Source organism: Macrotis lagotis, chromosome 3 (assembly GCF_037893015.1).
Source record: "Macrotis lagotis isolate mMagLag1 chromosome 3, bilby.v1.9.chrom.fasta, whole genome shotgun sequence".
Lineage (NCBI taxonomy): Eukaryota > Metazoa > Chordata > Mammalia > Peramelemorphia > Peramelidae > Macrotis > Macrotis lagotis.
The window spans coordinates 127,672,703-127,695,959 of NC_133660.1; the positions used below are offsets into that span (position 1 = coordinate 127,672,703).

The 23,257-nt window shown below is 35.5% G+C and overlaps 1 protein-coding gene across 2 annotated transcripts in view; it reads right to left on the reverse strand.

The window, feature by feature from the left end:
- IL15 (interleukin 15) overlaps positions 1-23,257 on the reverse strand; it is a 343,143-nt gene that overhangs the window by 89,603 nt on the left and 230,283 nt on the right. For both annotated transcript variants that reach the window (XM_074229252.1, XM_074229251.1), the window contains exon 2: positions 7,130-7,254. In XM_074229252.1, coding sequence (XP_074085353.1) covers positions 7,130-7,195 — 66 coding nt within the window. In that variant the 5' untranslated portion in view covers positions 7,196-7,254. The remainder of the gene's footprint in view (positions 1-7,129; positions 7,255-23,257) is intronic.

Here is a 23,257-nt window from a genome sequence, read left to right on the forward strand (position 1 = left end):
TCATTTGCTTTTTAGTTATGTTTGACTCTTTGTGACTTCATTTAGTGTTTTCTTGTTAAAGGTATTAGAGTGGTTTGCCAATTCCTTTTCCAGCTCATTTTACAGATGAGGAAACAGACAAACAGGATTAAAGGAATTGCTCAGGGTTACATAACTGGTAGGTATCAGAAACTGAATTTGAATTCAGGATGAGGTTTACTGACTCCCCGCCAAGCAGTGAATTAACTGTACCACTTAGCTGCCCTCCTTAAATTTATAATACTGTGTCTCTATAATCAATATCCTGAATGAAGGCACTTAAAAGTGCAACACGATTACTCCTTCTTCCATGAGCAACATAGTCACTAAGATATGATGCTTCATCATTCCCAAGATAACGTACTAAAATTCTCACCCTTGGAATAGCATTCTAACTATGGAGCACATAGTTTATAAAAGATAGGAACAATTGGTGAATGAGGATATCATTGAAAGAAAATATAACGTAAAGATAAGGTGGGTTGGTCATACTGACAATAAGAGATATCAGCTGGAGTCAGGACAATTATTTCACCATACACTGGTCTCAGCAAAATATTAAACAGCTTGAAGAAGGATACTGGTATATTGAATAGATCCTCCTCAGCTAAGTTGTGAAAGAATGTGAACAAGAAAAGAATAACAGGGTTGACAATGTAATCATAAGGATGAAATTATGAATCCATCAGTACGTTCAAATGGCCCCAAAAGTTCGAGAAATTACATATAAAGCCTCAGAAATTATGTTTCATTGTATATCAGGACTGTCCAACCTTACTTATAAAATTTTTATTGAAAGAATAAACAATATATTTTGATTTGCCATTTTACTGAGAGTTCTACAATAGCTTGACTTTGTTTACTAAAGCATTTCAGAATTTGGAAAACCCTGTTCTATTTGATTACTTAGTCAAAAGAATAAATTGAATAATCTGAAAATAGAAAATGCTACAATTTTTCAACTACGGTTTTATAACCCCCATGTGAAATGAAGATGGTGTTTGATTATTTACACTTAGAACTACTTTTTCCACTTTCAAATTAAAATTATATTTTTAATTGATAAGAATCTATTTTCTTTCCTTCACACCCATTGGAAAAGAAAAAAGGCAAATTCCTTAAAACAATATGCATAAATCAAATAAATACAAACATTGGCCATGTTTAAAACATAAATGATTTATTTTGCAAAATGTTCTTCACTACTGGTTTTCTGGAACCATGGCTAGACATTGCATTGAATATATTGTTACAGATTTCAAAGTTGTTTTTGCCTTTACAAAGTTAATTGTACAAATTGTTATTCCACTCATTTCATTCAGTTTACAGAAGTCTTCAAAATTGTTCCTTTCTAAAATTTAGTTATAAATTTTCCTTCTAGTTGTGCTTACTATATTCTGCATCAGTTCAAGACTTATGTCTTTTCAAGTTTGTCCCTTCATTTCTTACAGGAAAATAATAATTCAAATTTTTTCAGCTAATGTCCAATTTATGGGCATCCACTTAGCTTCTGGGGCTTTTTGACACTACAAAACAAGCTAATATCAATATTTCTGTACATATAGAATGTGGGGGGGTGAGAGAAGAAAGAGGTAGAGGAAGAGGGAAGGAAAGAAAGAGGGAAGGAAAGAAAGGGAGGAGGAAAGAAAAGGCAAAGGGGAAGCAGGAGAAGGAGAGCAAAAGATAAATCATTTACTAAAAGCTAATCATGTATCAGATGAAATGGACAGTTTAAAACAGTTATAATGCCAGCAGCAAGATTAACAGCTGACAACAAAGGGGAGAGGCAGAGAAATCATAAAGCAGACACAAAAGATGCTTTTTTGAAAAATCCAAGCATCCTTGGTCCCTTTGGTACAGGGACAAGCAGGTACTAAAAGAGTGAATCTATGCATTATATCAAAGCACATCAATCAGTACTATGACTATTATCAATGTATTATTTATTGCATTTACTCCATTCTTTCTCAGAGGTCAGAGATGATTCCCTATTTTTTTAAGGAAGTTAATTGATATAAATTGATCTCCATAGTGAGGTGAGCAAACAAGCAATTATTAAGTCCCTACTATGAGCTAGGCACTAAGTTAAGCACTGGACATAAAAGAAAAAAAGTAAAAGCTCACAATCTGTACTCTGAAGCAGTTCAAAATCTAATAAAAGGGAAAACATGAAAATAACTATATAAACAAGAAAAAGACTGGATTCATTGGAAATAAGCTTAGAGTGAAGGCAATAGCATTAAAGGTGATCAGGAGAGACTTCTTTCAGAAGTTGGAACCTGAAGGAAGCCACGGAAGTAGTAAGATGATGATAAAGAGGGAGAAAATGTCAGACAGGGTGATGTATTTGAAAATGTACTGAGTTAGGAGATAGAGTTTCTTATATAAGGAACAAAAAAAGGAGTCCAGTGTCACTGAATTACAGTGATACTAGAAGGTTCCTATCAAAGGTGAGGAACAGTAAGGTCAAATAATAAAGGATTTTAAAAAATAAACAAAGGATTTTATCTCTGATCCTGGAGGTAATAGAGAACTACTAGATTTAAATAGAGAGGTGACTATACTTTAAGAAGATCAATTTTACAGGTGATTGGAAAACACTGACAAAAGACATTCAATTGCTTTGCTAATCAGAAGACAATGAAGTCAAGGATAACCAATGAATAATATAAATCTAGAGTCAGGAAGTCTGAAGTCAGACACTAACTGTGTGACTTTAAACAAGTCACTTAAACCTTTATGCCCAAGTTTCCTCATCTGTCAAATGATCTGGAAAAGGAAATGGCAGACCACTCTAGTTTATTTCCTGAGAAAACTCCAAATGGGCTCACAAAGAATCAGAGAAAACTAAAAAGACTCAATAGAAAATTGCACACAATAGTTTGAATGTGGTCTTTTAAAAATCCACAACTGAAATATTTCTAAGATCTGAAACCTGTAGTTTTATGAATTATATTTTACTTTAAAATGTGAAGGTATCGGAAAACTAGCATCATAAACCAAGATTAATGTGAACATCAACATCTTGAAGGAAAAATAAAGTATCATTCCTGGGTTGATATTTCAGAACAAAAAGGAATTTCTTCTCTATTTTATAAATGTACTGTAAAAGCAAACCACATCAGCTCAACCTGCAATCAATAAAGTTCAGTTAGGAAAATACACTCTTTAGTAATCTACCCAAATTGAGCAGATAAATGGGTTCATTAATTATAGCCAGTTAATGGGCTCCTCCAAATTACTTCTATCGATTTTAGTTAAATTGGGTCGAGTTAAGGAACTCAAATTGTTGTTTTTTTAATACTTTTCTATAATGCCATGGATTAGGGCCAATTTTTTTAATGGACAGAAACCACAAACTTCCACAAATATAGTATATAGCCACATTTCTTGTCATTAAGAGACTTGCTAGTCATAATTCCTATAGCTTGTTGCACCTAATCAAGCATAAATGTCAGAGAGCTGTATTCTATGCTCATAATTCAAATGTCTGTTTTTGCCTTCTTGAGGCTTACAAAGACAGATCTTGGTTGGTGTTCATTTTCAGAGTATTATGACATTTGGATTTCTGGAATTTATTATGATCATACTCTATTTTACAATTTTTTAAAAAAAATCTACTTTATTCAAAGCATATATATATATTAATTTTTATTTTTGCACAAATAATGTTTTTTATACATTACTAAAATACATGTTTAAGAGTAAACATAATACCCCCTCCCCACAAAAATATAGACTCTCATGAGAAATAAAGTAAAGATTAAAAAAAATGTTTCAGTCTGTGTTCTGACATCACCAGCTCTGTCTCAGGTGGATCACATTCTTTATGATAAGTCCATCACAAAAGCTACTTCCATATTTTTCCACCGTTGCCCTTGCTGATTGCAACTCCCTCCATCCATACCATCCCATTACCATATAGTATATTTTCTCTCTCTTTTCACTCTGTCCTTCTTCTAATATGTGCTGTAGGGTAGCTGATAGGCGCAGCAGACTGATCAGTCTTGGTATTAGTAAAAGGTTTGTGATAAGAGCGAGGATATCATATTGGGGAAGCTAGTATCTTTCCACCATTTACTAAATCATCTATAGTCTGAATTTTTGTAAGTTACAAAGACAGGGCAAGAATTTATCAGTGATACAGCAGATTATTTGAGTCGTATACTATTAAGTTAAGAACTGAGACTATCACAGTATGCATAATGTACAACTTTTATCTTAAGTTAAACCTCTGACTATTTTTATTCTTTTTGATATCTTTTATCTAATTTACTGTTTCTCTATAACTAGCTAGTCAAACATAAATGTATAGAGATGTATTTGCACATATGTAAACAATTATTCACATAGAATGTATGTATATCTATATGTATAAGTATATAGTTTTACGTCCCAGTTCTAGTATTTCTTCTGTTTGCTTAACCTTAAGTTATCACTTAACTTATCTGTACTTCAATATGTTCACTTGCATGAAGGGGTTGGACTAGATTACCTAATATCCCTAAATTCATGATCCTTTGAACCAGTTACATTAATAAGCTAAGACAAATCTGTCCTCCTTTACTTCTCATTTCAAAGAAATGTAGTAAAACAAATATTTTTAATCACTATTCAATTCAATACCAGCCCCAGCTCTCAAACCTATAGTCACATAAATTTAACTTTCCTTGTCTAAGGCTTGAGAGGCAAAGTTCAACCTATTAGTATTCAAAAATGGAGATATAAAGAGAACCTGGATGCTAATCAGTGCCTTGTGATTCAATGACTGGATATGCAAAATAGCTTGCTTAAACATGAGCTAATTCTGTCTTTCTCCAGGCCTGTGGTTCTCATTCTTATACCCACCCTATACTTTCCATCTTTCAAGACAAGCATGAACTTGGAGAAGTCACTTAATCACTTAACTTCTCTGAGTCTCAGTTTCCTCATCTTTAAAATACTGGGGTTGTGGTTCTTTCTATCTCCTCTGGCTTCTATGATTCTCTGATCCTACAAGTCTACAAATATTTTTCTCAATAATGACAAAAAAGACAAGATGTTTATGCTACCAGAGGAAGGTCTCTACAAATGAAATTCCACTACAATAAACACTATTATGATAGGATAGAACATCCTATTTAATAACATTTTTCTATATATTATAATATCCATATCATAATTACTACATATAATAACTATATATAATGATATTTGTATGTATGACATATTTCTATCTAATAACGTTTCAAATTCAAGTACAAAGTCCAAACCACCCAGTCCTTTTTTGATTTAGTTCCAAGGAACTGTCATCAAGTGGTAACCATAAGGATAGGAACTAAAAGCGTTTCTATCATGCTTTCCCAGTCCCTCTGCTTCAAGTGCCTTCCCATATAAGATAACTTTCCAATCTAGCCTACATGCATCTTGCATGTACCTAAGAAGGTATATATTGTCTCTCTTCCTTTAGAATATAAGCTCCTTGAGGGCAGAATCCATTGCTGTGTTTTGTTTGTTTGACTTATATCCTCATCACTCAGCATAAGGAGGGGCACATGTTACATGCATAATAAATACTTGTTGATTTATTGACTAATCCTGGTTACTTTCCTCTTATCACTCTCCAATTTATCACTGTTTTTCCTAAAATATGGTGCCAAGAACTAAATATAACACTCAAGATGTAGTCAAACTAGGGTAGAGCACAATGGCAAAAAGCCAATACAAATATTGATTTTTCTGGCCTCTATCACATAACAGTTTCACTCTTGGGGAAGCCTATCAAATTACGTAATCACATTGCCAGCAGGAAAAGGGGATGGAACTCGCTAAACAACCCTGGATTCATATGTTAACAACTAGAAGCAATTTATTTCTAGGTCCCATAATTTGGCAACATGGCAAAATTCCATTGAATACAAAATATTAGACTGTCTTATAGTTCTAGTCAATGGGATTTAATTTTTGGCATCTTTTATTTGATTTTTTTCTCAAAGTTTAGATGTTGAGAACCCCAAGAAGTGACTTAAATATGGTAAACAATAGCTTCATGGACCTGAAAGGACTCTGAGAGAAATTATAGTCCAATCAAAACCTAAATAGGAATACTAACAACAACAACAATATATCATAACCAACAAGGATAGAACTAGCTTTTGCATGAAAACTTCTAGTGAGTGGTAACCCAGTTCCTTCTCAGGCAGCCCAATCAATTTGCAGAGAGTTCTGAATGACAGTTCTTCATTATCTTAAGTTATTTATTTAACTCTTTCCAATGTCTACCTACTGCTCTTGGCTGTTTTAATATGAACTCCAGGCCTTTTACCATTCTGGCTGCCTTAAATAGGACATTGACCAAATGTTCTTTCTAAAATGTGGTACCCAGAAATGAGCTCTGAGTGTGATTTGTCTAGGGCAGAGTACTCCAGATGCTGTATATGAAGACTAAAATCGAATTCACTTTCTTGGCTGCCAAATGTCTGTACATCAAAAACTGTGTCTGGCTGTTGACTGATAAAAGGGTTCATTAGCAAAGGGTCTAGACAGTTTAGGTGAGAAGAGAGGCAAATACTAAGGGAGTAATTTCCTCAATGACCTGCCCTGTGGTTGCTTATCAAAAACTGTTCAGACATCTGCACCTTCAACAGATATCACAAGTCCTCTTTATCTGTTTAGGGTTTAAACTTTAGAAGAGTATCTTATGTGTGTGTGTGTGTATTTGTGCTTGTGTAATGAACTATATTGGTCTGTATCTGGTGAAACATAAAGATGTGATGTTTTCTCAGAATAAAGTCTTTAAATGTATAAAATATATAACATCACACGCACAAAACTTAACTTGAACTATAGTAGAAGATATTTAAAAAAAGCAAGAAGTTAAAACATTCCAGGTTAACTCCAAAATCAACATCAAGTAGACTGTATGGTCTACTGAAAAGTACCTCAAAAGAATTCTTATTTCTCAGAAAGAGACCAACTAAGATTACTGAGTCTACTTCCTTCCTGTCATGTGCTAACATTATACCATCTGCCTTTAAATATGTTCTAGTAACATGATTATAAATTTTTCATCATTATTATTAGTCACATAATTTTTTTTTGCATTTATCAATGACTTTTTTTACACACTTACCCTATTCCCAATAGACCGGCTATATGCTCTCGTTGTCTTACGTGGTGCCCGTGACATTACCAGCATGGTGCATGATGCTGCAACCTCACTCTCTGGAGCCAGATGGCTGCATCAGGAATTGGATTCTATAGAATTTAAAAGGAAAAGCAAAAATGAATGTGATGATGATTAAGTGTTTAATAGTGTTCTCTGCTTTAGAATTATGGTTCTCCAAGTTCAGGATCTTGTTACAAAAGACAGTTAAAACAGAGAAAAACATACCAATGTCATGACTAAAAGTTGGAAGAATGTTCCAATCATGATGAATTTACTGGTAAGGCTTACTATCCTTTATATAGTTTTGGAAAGTAACAGAGAACAAAAAACAGCAAACATAACAGATGGAAAACAATATTATTGTTTACAAATTCTGAAGTATCTTAGATGATGGAAAACAATATGATTGGAGGGAAGTCAGGAATGTAGGGCTAGAAGCAACGCCTTTCCATCTTGTTTCTAAGGAAAACTTATTGGTAGTGTCCACCTACAAAACAAGTTAGTGTCACAGCAATAACAGACTTCCTGGTGTCTACCTACATCTTGCTAGTTTTGTTAGTGAGATAACAGATCTCCTTTAATTGCACATCGACATGCAATGCTATATAGACATAATGTATTTCCTTGAATCTATAGGACAAATGAATTTTAAAGTAGCTAAGAGAGAGAGAGAAAACTGAACTTCTGGACTCATGAACTTCAGAACTTAACTCAAGACCAAAAAAAAAATGGTTGAAGCAATTACTGAACAGAATTAATTCAGAATGGAATCACATAGAAAATAGAAAATAATTATTTCATATCATTAAAACACAAAAACTCTAGTCTGTATATCTTCTCTAGTTCATCTATTCAGTTCCTGGGAATCAATCAAAATACAAGAGAAATTGGCATGTTCCTGCCTTCAAGGGTTCTATTGAGGAAATAATACATATGTATAAAGCTAATATAAAATATATAAACAACAAACAGAAATAAATTTCCATTTGGAAAGAAGGGACATTAATAACTGAGAGAGGGTTTCTAAAGAAATTCACATAACAGTTTGCTCTCAAGTTGAGTTTTAAAAGATGCTGGAAGTTCTAAATAATAGCTAATAATAATAGATATAACTTTAAGGTTCACAAAATATTTTACATATGACAACAAGCCTGTGAAGTAATTATCTTGATTTTACAGATGATGAAACTGAAGCGCAGAGAAGTCAAGTGACTTGCCCAGGGTCAAACAACTAGTATATGTGTAAGGCAAAATATGAACTTGGATGTTCTTTACAAATGCTATACCACTATGCCAACCAGCTGCTCCTAAAGAAAATGAAGATAAAGAGGGAGAACATGCTATTTAAAAACTTTATAACATTTTCTACTCATGTTTTTTGTCAAAGGCCACCAGTTTTTTAAGAGCCTGAAAATTATATCAATTATAGATTATACTCAAATTTTAGATAAATCACATTTAATGCTAAAAGTTAGGGCAGTCAATATTTGGATCAATATGATAACTTATTCATTGCTTTGTTTAAAATAATTAATAAACTTGTTATTAAATTGTGCTTTTCTCTAGGAAAAACTACTGGCATCATAGAGGAAGAATTGTAGGAAACATTAGAGATGATTCTAACTCAGTCAACTCATTTTAACAGACGAGGAAACTAAACAGTAATTCAACAAATGTTTAGATGCCTCTCATGAACCTAGGACAGTTAGGTAGCACAATGGATACAGCACTGCCTGTGTTGTCAGGAGACCTGTGTTCAAATGCTGGTCTCAGACACTTACTGGTTGTGACAATTTGCTTTACCCTGTTTTGCTCAGTTTTCTCATCTGTTAAATGAGGTGGAGAAAGAAATGACAAAATATTCCAGTATCTTTACCAAGAAAATCCCAAGTGGGCTCATGGAAAGTCAGACATGACTAAAACTACTCAACAACAATAAACATCATCTGAAAATTATTATACATTGCCCTGAAGACACAAAGAAAAAATGAAATAGATCCTTCTCTTAAAAAGCTTACATTCTACTGTGGAGAATACAGCATGTATATTGATAAATATAAATCAAGTAATATAAAATAATATTAATGTGGAGGCAGAGGTATTAACTAATAGGGCATTCTGGATATTTTCATGAGATCAAGGGCATTTATTCCCTTCTGGAAAACTAAAACCTCTAACATTTCCTGATTGTGAATTTAATTAAAAAGGAAAGATGGAGCACTTTCACCAAAGAAGAAAGTACTAAATCATATGGAATAGAAGTGACAAATTAAACATATTCTATTTTTCCTAGTTGAGTTTTTCCCCTTTTTAAGTATCATTTTTAATTATTTTAAATAATTAATTAATTTTCATCCTTTTATACATGAATACTTCCAAGTTACAAAATTTCCCTCCACCCTCCCTTCCCACCCCACTCCCCTCAGCAGAGAATAGTCAGGATAGCATTTTACATACATACTTTGTTAAACATATTTACAAATTAGTAATTTTTAGCATGAGAAGTTATGATTAAAGGAAAGAGATACATAAGATAATTTTTATAAAGTGTTCATCAGATTCAGAAGGGCTTTTTTTGTCTTCGTGTTTTGTTTTGTTTTTCTTCCTCTGGTAGGGGATAATATAGTCCAAAACCAGTCAAATATAGTTTTCATAGCTCTTTGAACCTGTGAGAGGAGTTGCTTCCATCAAGGTTAATTCATTTCATAATGTTGATGTGTAATTTGTTCTCTTGGTTCTACTCCTTTTGCTCAGCATCAGATCTCGTAAGTCATTCTATTCTTCTCTGGAGTCCAAGCTTTTATGATTTCTTATAGAACAATAGCATTCCATAGTATTCATGAACCATAACTTCTTTAGCCATTTCCCAATTGATGGGTATCCCCTCAATTTCCAGTTCTTTGCTACTACAAAAAGAGATGCTATGAATATTTTGGAACATGTAGGACTTTTCCCATTTTTTATAAGTTCTTCTGGATATAGTCCTAGAATTGGAATTGCTGGATCAAAGGATATGAATAGTTTTATTGCTCTTTGGGCATAGTTCCTCATTGTTCTCCAGAAAGGTTGGATCTGTTCACAAACTCACCAGCAATGCATCAGTGTCCCAATCCTCCCACAACCTCTCCAACATTGATCATCTTCTCTTTTTCTCATGTAGGCTAATCTAACATGTGGGAGATAATACCTCAATGTTGTTTTAATTTGCATTTCTCTAACCAATAATGATTTGGAGCATTTTTCATACATATACATTTAACCTTTTTAAATATTCTGTTGTGACCCTCCACTCCTAGGGGTTCCCTATACTGTAGTCAGATTTGATGCAGATGCTCAACTAGTTTCAGCCATTATGCAGTTCAGGACCTCTGAGTTCAAGGGATCCACTAGCCTCAGTAATTACAGGGGTGCACAGTAGGATGAGAACAATTTGTTACAATAGCCTTGAAGATTTCAAAAGCAGGTCCTGTGGAACACTTAGAACTGGGTCAGTCAAAGAAGATATAAAAGGTTATCTATTTCATTCTGGGTCATAGTTAGTCATCTTGACTTTTGTCCTGCCACTGAACTTAGATGACTCTGGAAAGGGAGTGAGGTTAATTACTGCAATGCTACCTCACTGAAATCCATTTTACTCACAAATCAAGGTTATCATCCTTTGATTTCATTGGTCTTCTTCAAAATGAAGGACAAAAACACCCCAATCATACATAGCCTATGCACATCTTTAGGGAAAGTTATCCATTCACAACCTAGATCAGTTGACAATAATTTCTGGTTGAATACTTATAAGTCTTGAGGATATGACATATAGAGGAGAAGTGATATATGTGAAAAGAGGAAAGGGGGAGAGAAAATGAAGAAAGGAAAAAGGAAAGAAGGAGATAAAGACAGAGATGGAGATGGAGTTAGAGAAGCAGATGATGGAGATGTAAATGGAGATGATAGTGATGATTATGGTGATTGTGAGGATAGAGATGATAGAGTTGATGCATTTGGAGATGGAGAGGAAGGGAAGAGAAGAGAGATGTTTCCTAGTTCCTTATTATTCCTTCTTATACACCACTTCAAAGAAAAACAACTAGATTTAAGACCTGATTTTTCCACTTACTTGCCTTGCAACTTGAACAACTCATTTCATCTGAGTCTGTTTTTCCCATCTATCCAAAAAAAAAATTCTACATCCTAGATGGGTCACATAAGGGAAAGAATATTTACTTTGAATTAGAAAACCTGAGTTCAAATCCTGATCTTCTATCACTACATATGAGTTCATGGGCCAGTCATTTAGTTCTTTTAGGCCTCATTTTCCTCAGTTATAAAATGAAGAGGCTAGATTAGATGATCTTAAGGCTTTTCCCAACTCCCAATGTTTGATATTATGATGAACCTCTGCTTAAAAAAGTCCAGTGACAAGGAGTCCACTAATACATGAAGCAATCCATTGCAATTTTGAACAGTTTGAATATCTAGAAAAGCCTTCCTTATACTATGATGAAATTTGTCCCTTAATTATTTCTACCCACTATTACCACTTCTCTCTGCAATAGCCATTTCAGATAGATGGACAGGAAAGGAACCAAACAGTAGACATAGAGAATGTGTTAGTCTTAGAAGTTCCAATCAATGAGAGAAGTTGACAGCTGAAGTTGATAGCAACTTGGTGGAGTAATAATGATAATATATCATAGCTTTCAAAGGAACCATAGTATTTCCTCAGTCACATGGAAAGGAGATTTTGAAAGCCAAGATGGTACTAGAGAGCAGAGGGCCTTGAATCCAGGATAAAGAGTCCTGATCAAATTTATGCCTTAGGCAGATTAATCTGACAAAGTATATGCCTGTTGTCTAGATCTCCTTGTAGAACACTAATAAAAAAAATATTGAGAACAGGTCTAAGAACATAGCCCTGTTATTATGCCACTAAAAAATTCCTTCCTGGTAGACCTCACTCATTAAGCCAAGAGCGTCCAACCTTTTAATTCTTCTGGCTGATGGGCTGTAGGGCCTCCCCCCTCGCCCCCCCCCAAAAAAAAACTTGATAAGGGCCACATTTAGAATTTAATACTTATTTATGACTACAATGCAACCCAAATCATCAATAGTATAATATTAAAATGTAATAAGGTCAGATGAATGGACTTTAGGTCTGTCTGTAGGTGGCCCACAAACCACAAGGTAGACATACCTGCATTACATTATGAATTCATTTATCACTTCACTCCCACTTTTTCAAATTATTAAAGCTATTAAATTCCTTGTTGAAATCTGAAAATGATCTTGTGGCATTTGTGATATGCTTATAAAGGGATCCAATCAAAATTCAAATTTGAAAAAAAAGGGGGTTGATCAGTGGGAATTATTTTTATCAATAAAATGCTGACTTCTTATCACTGTTTTCTCTATTTAATAATATGTCCTTAGAAACTAATTCCAATACCAATATCAGCTGGGCAGCTAGGCGTAAAATGAATAGGGAGCCAAGGGTGGAGTCAAGTTCAAATCTGCCCTCCACAATTAATAGCTGTGTATTCCTAGGCAAGTCATTTAATTCTGTCTGTCCCAGTTTCCTCATCTGTAAAATAAGTTGGAGAAGGAAATGGTAAACCACACCAGTAGTTTTTTTTTTTTTTCTGGTATTTTTTTAAATTTATTTTTATTCTCATTTTGTACAAATTTTTTTTTTACATTAATAAAATATTCTTGTTTACAAGTAGACAAAATGCCCCTCCCCCCATGAATATAGATAGACTTGCTTGGGGGAAAAAGTAAAGGGGAGAGAAAAAAATTAAAATTAAAAAAAATAATAGTAATAATTGTAGGTATGGCCAGGTGGCGCAATGGACGAAGCACCAGCCCTGGAGCCCCGAGCACCTGAACCCACATCCAGCCCCGTAGACCCAACAATCACCCAGCCATGTGACATGCAAGCCACCCGATCCCCACTGCCCTGAAAAAACCAAAAAGAAGAAAAAAAAGACCCAAAATAAAATAAAATAGTAATAATAGTAGGGGTGGCTGGGTGGCAGACAGAGCATTGGCCCTTGAGCCAGGAGCAACTGGGTCCGAATCCAGCCCCAGACACACAAAGATCATCCTGCTATGTGACCCCAGGCAGGCCACCCAGCCCCACTTGCCCTGCACCCTCACTCAAATAATAATAACAAAAAATGTGCTTCAGTCTTTGTTCCAACACCAACAACTCTGTCGTGGGTGGATCACATTCTTTATGATAAGTCCATCACAAAAGTTACTTCCATATTTTTCCAATGTTGCCATTGCTGATCACAACTCCCTCCTTTCTTATTTCTCCACTACCATGTACTATATTTTCTCTCTCCTTTCACTCTGACTCTGCTTTAGGGTTGCTGAGTGGCAAAGCAGACAGATCCCTGGTCCCGGGGCCAAGAGGCCCTGAGCCCTCATACCACCCCTTAGGCCTAGAATCCACCTGGCCCTATGGTCCTGGGCAGGCCTTCCAATCCCAGCCCCTTGCAAGAAGTAAAAAAGAAAATGTGTTATATCTGACCACTCTCCCCCCATGGTCCATCCTCTCCTCCTTTATTCATATCCCCACCCCTTCCCCCTGCTCCCCCTTCCTTCTTACTCTAGATGTCTATACCCCCTTGAGTATATTTGCTGTTTCCTCTCCTAGCCATCTCTGATGAGAGCAAACATTCCATCATTCCCCCTTGCCTCCCCACTTCCATATCATTGCAATAGCTCATTGTAATAAAAAAAATCTTATGTGAGATATCTTGGCCTATTCCCCCTCTCCTTTTTCTTTCTCCCATTCCATTTCCCTTTTTTCTATTGACTCCATTTTTATACCATATTTTATCTTCAAATTCAGCTTTCTCCTGTGCTTCAACTATAAAAGCTCCCTCTACCTGCTCTATTAACTGAGATGGTTCATATGAATGTTATAAGTATCATTTTTCTATATATGCAGTTCATCCTCACTAAGTCCCTCATATTTCCCCCCTCTCCTCCAATCTCCATGCTTCACCTGAGTCCTGTATCTGAAGATCAAACCTTCTGTTCAACTCTGGCCATTCCAAAAGGAACCTTTGAAATTCCCCTGGTTCATTGAAAGTCCATCTTTTTCCCTGGAAGAAGACATTCAGCCTTGCTGGGTAGTTCATTCTTGGCTGCATTCTAAGGTCTTTTGCCTTCCGGTATATTATATTCCAAGCCTACGAGCTTCCAGTGTAGTTGCTGCTAAGTCCTGTGTGATCCTGACTGCAGCTCCATGATATTTGAACTGTGTCCTTCTGGCTGCTTGTAATATTTTCTCTTTGACTTGGGAGTTCTGGCACTTGGCTATAATATTCCTAGGGTTTGGTTTTTTGGGATCTCTTTCTCGGGGGGGATCGGTGGATTCTCTCCAATTCTATTTTGCCCTCTGTTTCTAGAATATCAGGGCAATTTTCCTGTAGTAATTCTTTGAAAATGATGTCAAGGCTCTTTTCCTGATCATGACTTTCAGGTATTCCAATAATTTTTAAATTATCTTTCCTAAGTCTGTTTTCCATATCAGTTGTTTTTTCAATGAGATATTTCACATTTTCTTCTAATTTTTCATTTTTTTTGTTTTGAAGTATTGATTCCTGATTTCTGTTAAATTCATCAATCTCCATGAATTCTATTCTTTGTCTGAAGGATTTGTTCTCTTCAGAGAGTTTTCTTATCTCTTTTTCCATCTGGCCAATTTTGCTTTTTTAAAAAAGCATTCTTCTCCCCAATAATTTTTTGAACTGTTTTATCCATTTGACGTAAGTTGGTTTTTAGCATGCTATTTTCTTCAGCATTTTTTTTTTTGGATTTCCTTGACTAAGCTGCTGACTTCATTTTCATGTTTTTCCTGCATCTCTCTCCTTTCTTTTCCCAGTTTTTCTTCCAACTCCCTCATTTGATTTTCAAAGTCTTTTTTGAGCTCTGTCATAGCCTGAGCCCAATTTCTGTTTTTCTTGGAGTCTTTAGATGCAGGAGCTTTTACTTCCTCATCTTCAGACTGAGTATTTTCATCCTTCTTGGGCTCATTTGCAAAATATTTTTCAATAGTCTTCCTTTTGTTTCTCTGCTTGCTCATTTTCCCAGCCTGGACCTGGTTTTGGGGTGCTTCCTGAGCTTTTGGGGCACTTCCACAAGGGTCTCAGTGTGTGAGGCTCTGTCCTCCCTCCTGGTCTGTGAATGACCATATGCATCCCTCTCTCTGCCATGGGGCTGAGGTGGAGGGGGCCACTGCTGTTCTATGGGGGGCCTAGACTGCAATCAGGATCTGAATGTGGTCAGAGCCCCAGAGTCCTGTTCCATAGGCAGAGGACAGAAGAACTCTACAGTCTCTCTTCACTCCCCTCCCTCAGCTCAATGGGCTCATGCCCTGGAGGCTCCTGCTTACTGGCTCTGCCTGCCTGCTTCTGTTTCCTGGATCAGGGCTGGGGAAAGACTAAGCTGCTTGCTGTGTGCCCTGAGGGCTGGGCTCCACATACTCCCTCTGGCAGAGGTCCCCCACTGTTCCCCCACTTTGTGCCCGGTGCTACCTGGGGTGTAGCTCAGGGGACTCCCCCGCTGCTGTGAGCTGTGGTTCCCAGTGCCCTGGGGCTGCCTCTGGGAGGCTGAAGTTCTTTTGCTCTAGGGGGCCACCCCTCTGGCAGGCTGCCCATCCAACCCCAGGGAGCAGAGCCTTTCTGCTCTTTTCCAGGTTACCTTGAGTAGGAGAACTGCCTCACTGGTTCCCTTTGTGGGTTCTGTCTCTCGAAAGTTTATGAGTTTTTATCAGAGAGCTCCTAAGACTGGATCCCTTCATGTGGCCATCTTGGCTCTGCCCCCCCTCCAGTAGTTTTTTGAAGAAAAGAAAAATAGGATCCTGAAGAACTGGACATAACTGAAACAATCCATAATCTTATTTTCACTCTCATTAAAAAGTGGTCAATTTTGGACTATCTTCTAGAAGTTATGTATTCTTTAAATTTCTCAAAGGATGAAGAGAGTTTCTGAAAGTTTACCTCCAGGTTTTTTCTACTTTGTGGAATATAATAATTCATTTTGAACTTAAGATCTGAATTTCTTTTAAATAGTTAGAAATTCTCAAAATAACATGTGGATCACTCTAGTCTACCCTTTCCAGTTTTAAAGTCATTTCTGTGACCTGATTCAAAAATCAAGGAAGGAGATGAGCTCTTGGTCAGTGAAGGACTTCACCAAAAAAAATTTTTTTAAGTGTATTTTCTAGAGGACTAAAAAATCTAATGATTTTTTAATCTAACTTAATAGACAAAAGGAAGAAGAAAACTGAAATCCCTTTAATTTATTATAATGGTTTGTTCTTCAATCCCTATATCTATCTAACTGGAAAAAAAGGAAAGCGGCAACAACAATATAGAAAAATAGTAAAGAAATGCCCAAAATAGACAACAAACAAAACCCAAGGGAGGAAACAAAAATTAAATCCCTGGTTTCAGATGTCTATGGATAAAAATACAAGTTGTGAGTAATATATAAAGAGACAACTATAGTTTTGACTTTAAGGGAGTTGGTTACCAAAACAATATAGAGACCACAAGAATGAAGTCAAATTTCAAGTATGAACCATTAGCAATCCATTTATCTAAGTTTTGGGCAACATCAACTTGCCTTCCACAAGCCAATGATGTATTTGGTATTCACTATCAACCGAGAAAAATTCTGGTGTAGGGGGCGGCTAGGTTGTGCAGTGGATAGAGCACTGGCCCTGCAGTCAGGAGTATCTGAGTTCAAATCCAGCCTCAGACACTTAATAATTACCTAGCTGTGTGGCCATGGGCAGACCACTTAACCCCATTTGCCTTGCAAAAACTCAAACAAAACAAAACAAAAAATTCTGGTGTACACAGATACCCTCATGCATAGGTCACATACACAGAAACTTTGATATTCTCCAGAGAAGGAAGAAAGCCTATTAGTGTTATCCAGTTAATTTGACTTTAGTCAAATATAAAGTGTAACTGTGAGTGTGGAATATTCATCTGAAAGTATGCCCCTGGATGCTCATTAAATGAGGAATGACTGAACAAACTGTGGTATTTGAATGTTATGAAATACTACTATACAGTAAGAAATGGTGAACAGGCAGATTTCAGAAAAAACTGGCAAGACAAGGTGGGAGCTTATGCAAAATGAAATAGAACCCTGGAAAACATTGATCATCATTGTATGATGATCAACTATGAATGACTCAGCTCTTCTCAGAAAAGCAATATTCTAAAAAAAGTACAAAGAACTAATGAAAGAAAATATTGTTCACATCCAAATAAAGAACTGATGGACTTTGAGTGCACATCAAAACATATTTTTTCCCACTGTTTTATTTTTTTCATGGTTTTTTGAATTCTTTCACAACTTAGCCTAATGTGGAAATTTGTTTCACATTACAGCACATGTAGGATCTATATCAAATTATGTACCATTTTTAAGAGATGGGTTTGGGGTGGCTAGGTGGCACAGTGGATAGAGTACCACCCTAGAATCAGGAGTACCTGAGTTCAAATCTGGCCTCAGACACTTAATAATTACCTAGCTGTGTGGCCTTGGACAACTCACTTAACCCCATTTGCCTTGCAAAAACCTAAAAAAAAAAGATGAGTTGAATTGGATGGAGGAAGGGAGAAAGGAGAGTGAAAAACTGAGGACTCAAAATCTTGTAAATATGAATGCGAAAAATTGTCTTGACTTGCATTTGGAAAAAAATTAAAATTAAAAAAGAAAGTGTGTTTTTAGATTTATATGGGTTTTGTCATTGAGTTGACTGTTTTTTGCCTCAGTTGTCCTTGGAGGCCTGGTGGTAGGAGCAAAAACATAAAAAAATGATCAGTTCCTCAATTTGGGAAGGGCTAAACCTATTATGGAATGTGAATATAATTAAATGCTGCTGAACAGAAATGCTAAAACGGGCTGTTTCAGCTGGGAAAGCTAATGTGAATCAAGGCAGAGTAAAATAAGTAGGAATAGGAAAACCAGTTATACAATGAAAAAACAACACTGAAAAAGGGCAGCTACATAGTGCTGTGAATAATGGGCTCACCCTGGAGTCAAGAAGACTTGAATTCAAATCTAGCCTTAGACACATACTAGCTATGTGACCCTCAGTCATCTCAACTATAAAATGGGAATCACAGTACCTACCTGACTGGGGTGTTGTGAAGATCAAATGAGATAATTGTGTGAAACACTTATCACAAGTTCTGGCACAGTTCCCTAAAAGCAAACAACTTTGAAAGAATTAAGAACACTGATCAGTATTATGTCTATGATTCCAGTACTTTGATGAATAGTGACAAAGAGGTGATGGACTCAAAGTATAGAATGAGCCATAAGGTTAGGTAAGACCAATGCAGAAATTGCTTTTTCTTTACTATGCATATTTTCCAAAAGATTTTCTTTTTTCTTTTTTTCAAAGGAGAAGGAAAGAAGGGAGAGGGAAAAAATGTTTGTAGGTTTAAAAAATACTTCATTTAAAAAAAGGAACATCAAAAAACCCATAAAGGTAATACATTGAAATCATCTGTAGCCTACTGGGTTTTAGTTATTTGAATTCCTTAGTAAGCAATGAGAAGGGAAATTAAAAGAAAGTAAAGGAGATTCTGAGGATAAGATCTGATTATTTGTTACAAAAAAAAATCTGAGTAAGATGATGATTCAAAGTAGTAGATATTTTTTGTATATATAATAATAAAGAAAAAAGAATTGAAATAAGTTCATTTCATTCTTTATGTTTAGGCAAGGGTAAAGGGATTGAGTCATTACATTTTTCTGCATAATATTCCAGACAAAATTCAACCAAATATTTAAGAAACAATTAATCTCAATATTCTATAAGCTATTTGAAAAAAGTTTAAAGGAATCCTACCAATTCCTTTTATGATACAATTATGATACAAATACAATTATCATAATTTAAAATCAATGATTTTAAAGCAGGAAGAAAAAAACAAAGAAAAACATGGACCAATTTTTTAATGAACACTGATACAAAATTTGTGTCAATTTTACAAATAAAATACTAGTTAGAGGGCAGCTAGGTGGCACAGTGGATAGAGCACCAACCCTAGAGTCAAGAAGGCCTGAGTTCATATATGACTTCAGACTCTTAATAATTGCCTAGCTTTGTGACCTTCAGCAAGTCACTTAACCCCATTACCTTGCAAAAAAAAGAAAAACCAATAAAACACTAGTTAGTGGATTATCACAAATAGAACCATTCTTAAAATGAGAAGTAGTATCTAACTAAAATCAAGAGCAAGCATTGTCTGTAATGTGTAGAAATTTGAAGGTTCTCCAATAAGATTAGGAGTAAAGCAACCATTATCAACAATCTTATCCAAAATTGAACTAGAATTGCAAACTATAGCAATCAATAAGAAAAAGAAAATGAAGGTATAAAATATGCAATGAAGAAGCAAAACTATCATTCTTTGCAAATATTAGGATGGTATTGTCAGAGAAACCTAGAAAATCAATTAAAAAACTGGTTAAAACAAGAACTTCAGCAAAGTTGCTTTATATAAAATAAACTCAAATAAATAATCACCATTTCTATATACTACCAACAGTTGGAGATATGAGATTGGCGGTCAGCAGAAAGATAGAGGCCAGATGGATAAATTTGATAATTGTCAGTATAGAGACAGTAATTAAATCCATGGGAACTGAGAGAAATTGTATAAAAGAATAGATACAAGTAGATGGGATGAACTGGAGGAAAATTCACCAAAGGTGATTGAGAAGGAGTAGTATGATAGGTAAGAAGAGAACCAGGACAGAATAGTGTCCCAAAAACCTTTAGAGAAGAGAATGAAGGAAGGAATCAATAGTGTCAAAGCTTGCAGAAAGGATGGAGAGAACAAAAATTGAGAAAAGGACACTGGATTTGACAATTAAGAGGTATTTAACAACTTCGGAAATAGCAGTTTCTGTTGAATGATGAGATCAGAAGATAGATTATAAGAGGTTAAGAAGAGAGTGCAAGGGGTGGCTAGGTGGCATAGTGGATAAAGCACCGGCCTTGGAGTCAGGAGTACCTGGGTTCAAATCCGGTCTCAGACACTTAATAATTACCTAGCTGTGTGGCCTTGGGCAAGCCACTTAACCCCATTTGCCTTGCAAAAAAAAAAAAAAAAAACTAAAAATCATTTCAAGGAGTTGAGCCACAAAGGGCAGGAGAAATACAGGACAATAAAGAGGAAAGAGGGATTAAGTGAAAGATTTTGAGGATAAGGGAAACATGGGTTTGTCTATAAGCAGTAAGAAATGAGCCAGTAGAGAAGAAGAAACTGAAAACAAATCAGAGAGTGAGAGTGATACAGGGAGCAATGTGTTGGAGATCAGAGGTAATGGGATCACTTAAATAAGTAGAGGAGTTAGCCTTGTTAAGGAGTAAGTTCACCTCTCCACAAGAAAGGAGTAAAGAAAGAGAAAGTGGTAGAAGGGCATCTGAATTATGGAAGATGAGGAAGAGGGGTGAAGAAGGGCTTCCTAGCAAATGACTTAAATTTTTTTCTGTAAAATATGAAGCAAAGTTTTCAGCCAAAGGGGGAAGGACTAAAAAGTTTTGAAGAGTCAGTGTGGAGAGTGGAATAGATAAGGGAGGCAGAATAGGATTGCCTACAAGCAGGGCAAACCCAGAGGAGGTTATGTAACAACAATCTATAGTGGACACAAATTGCTTTCACAAATTTTTCAGTTTTTGTTCAATAGCGTAAATGTAGGAGTAAAGACTGCAAATGTTGAGACTGATCACATATGTGTGTGTGTATAAATAGATGTGTGTGTATAGATACATATATATGATGTCATATAAAATAATGATTAAATTTCAGTCTAAACTTAAATATATGTGCAATTACATACACTTATTAAATAAGCATTCATTTTTTAATTTTTCATAGTTAACATACCTACAGAGAGCATAATTGCCAATGTTTTAGGTTTATTTCTTGTGTTTATCATAATGTATCATAATGTATTTATCATAATGTATATTCAGAATATTTGTATCCACCACAAAATTTGCTGGAGATGCAAGTTTACACTGAAATAGAATGTAGAATGTAGAGAGGTCATAAAGAAAGACAAGCAGTTATATGCTGCTAAGGAAGATCAGTTAGAGGTCAAATGCCTTACAGAATTTTCTTGACTGGACAGTCTCTGATATTTTGAAAAAAATAGGAATTGATATAATATAGTAAAACAAGTTTGTTACCATGGTACCTCTCAATCCCTTTTCAATTCGAGGAAGTAGAAACTTGGATAGATTTACACCAGTCTGAAGTTTAATAACTCCTTAGAACTAAAATGGACTTCTGAGCACGGTAAACGATGGTTTAGTACAGAGTTCAAAGTTTAGCAATCAATAAACATTCAGTAAAAAAGAGGCTAATAGAAGAGTTCTAAGAAGACAAAGGACAGAACTAATTTCAACCTAGGTCCCTGTAACTTCCAGTGTAAGCTGACTGATGAGGGAAGAGCTTTCTCAATGATTGACAAAACTGGATGGGAAAGCTATATAGAGCATTCTGTCTTTGGATTGATAAGCTTGATAATCAGAGGGGGAAAAAAGGTCCATAGCTATTAACTGACAAAACTGATTGGATGCAACTATAACTTGCTCTTCAGGGGAAAGGTTTACTAATCACATCTCCTTGAACATAGAAATGAGATTTGCTGGGATGGCACTGATGCTTGGAATATGGTTCGAAAAAGAGTTATCTTCTTAAAAGGAAAAATAATGGATAAAGCAGAGAGGTCAAAGTATTACTATGTATCAAATATATATTCAGGTAAAGGAATCCAGGAAACTTAGTAGGCAAGAGAACACGATAGAGCACATCTATGTGAAGACTAATAGAAGTAGGATAGAAACATTGTTGTGAGAGAATATTACAGACTGTTTACAGGGAAGGGAAAAAATGAATAGTTTAGGCTCTATGCCACAAGCCTAGCACAGAAACAAGAACCAGTCATGTGGGATTTCAATTACCAGATAAGTGCCAGTATTTTGTCAGCCAAAAGCAACAGAATTTATAAATTACTAGATGCTTTTATTATTATTTTATACTGCAAAAGATTGGGGGAAATAGGAGAGAAAAATAAAAGCAATAGTATTCCAGACTTCATTTTTTTTTATGTACCGGGGTAATAAAAATTACAAGAATCTGTTGTTGTTGAACCAATTTGGTTGTGTCCAATTTTTCACGACCCATTTGGGGTGTTATTACAAAGGATATTGAAGTCTTTGTTATTTCCTTATCCAGCTCATTTGACAGATTAGGAAACTGAGGCAAATGTGGTTAAGTGACTTGCCCAGGGTTACACAGCTAATCAGTGCCAGACATGAAAATTAATCTTGCTGACTTCAATGCCAGAACTTTATTCACTTTGCTACCTATTTACCTGGCAAGAATATGAGAGGTAAGTAATTACTGCATCTTGGAATTTTGTGTTAAGGAAGTAGAGAAATGTGAGCAGTTTGAAGATTTGGGGAGGAAAAATTCCAGAGTTTGAGAAAAGGATGGGTATAATCCCCTGGTCAAAATTCCACAGGGGAGACCAGCCCAGTGAGGATGGGAATTTCCTAAGAAGGAAATTCTGAAGATAAACAAAAATAATGCTGAGGAGGAAGAGAAAGATTTTGTCTAAACAGAGTAATGTAGATGCCAAAGCAATTTCTTAATCATCATAAACATTTTTAAAAGATGTACAGAAAAGGAAAGCAAGGGAAAACTATGGTAAATGAAAAAATCATCACATTAGACTCACTCAAATTAATGTGCATTGTTAGCCAAAATATGTTAAGGGCAGCAAGATGGATTTAGGTATTGGAGCTAAACTGAAGATACTGAGGTTTGAATGAGGGGAAGAATAACTGTTGTGTATAGAAGATAAAGATAAAAGAAAATGGAGCAAAAAGCAAAGCATTCTACTTTTATGTGGATTCTATTTTTTCTGTCAAAGAGAGAGGATACAAAAAAAAAATAGCAACAGAGAACCGAAATCCAAGACACATAAAGAAACAGTAAGGGGCAGCTAGATGGCACAGTGGATAGAGCATGGCCC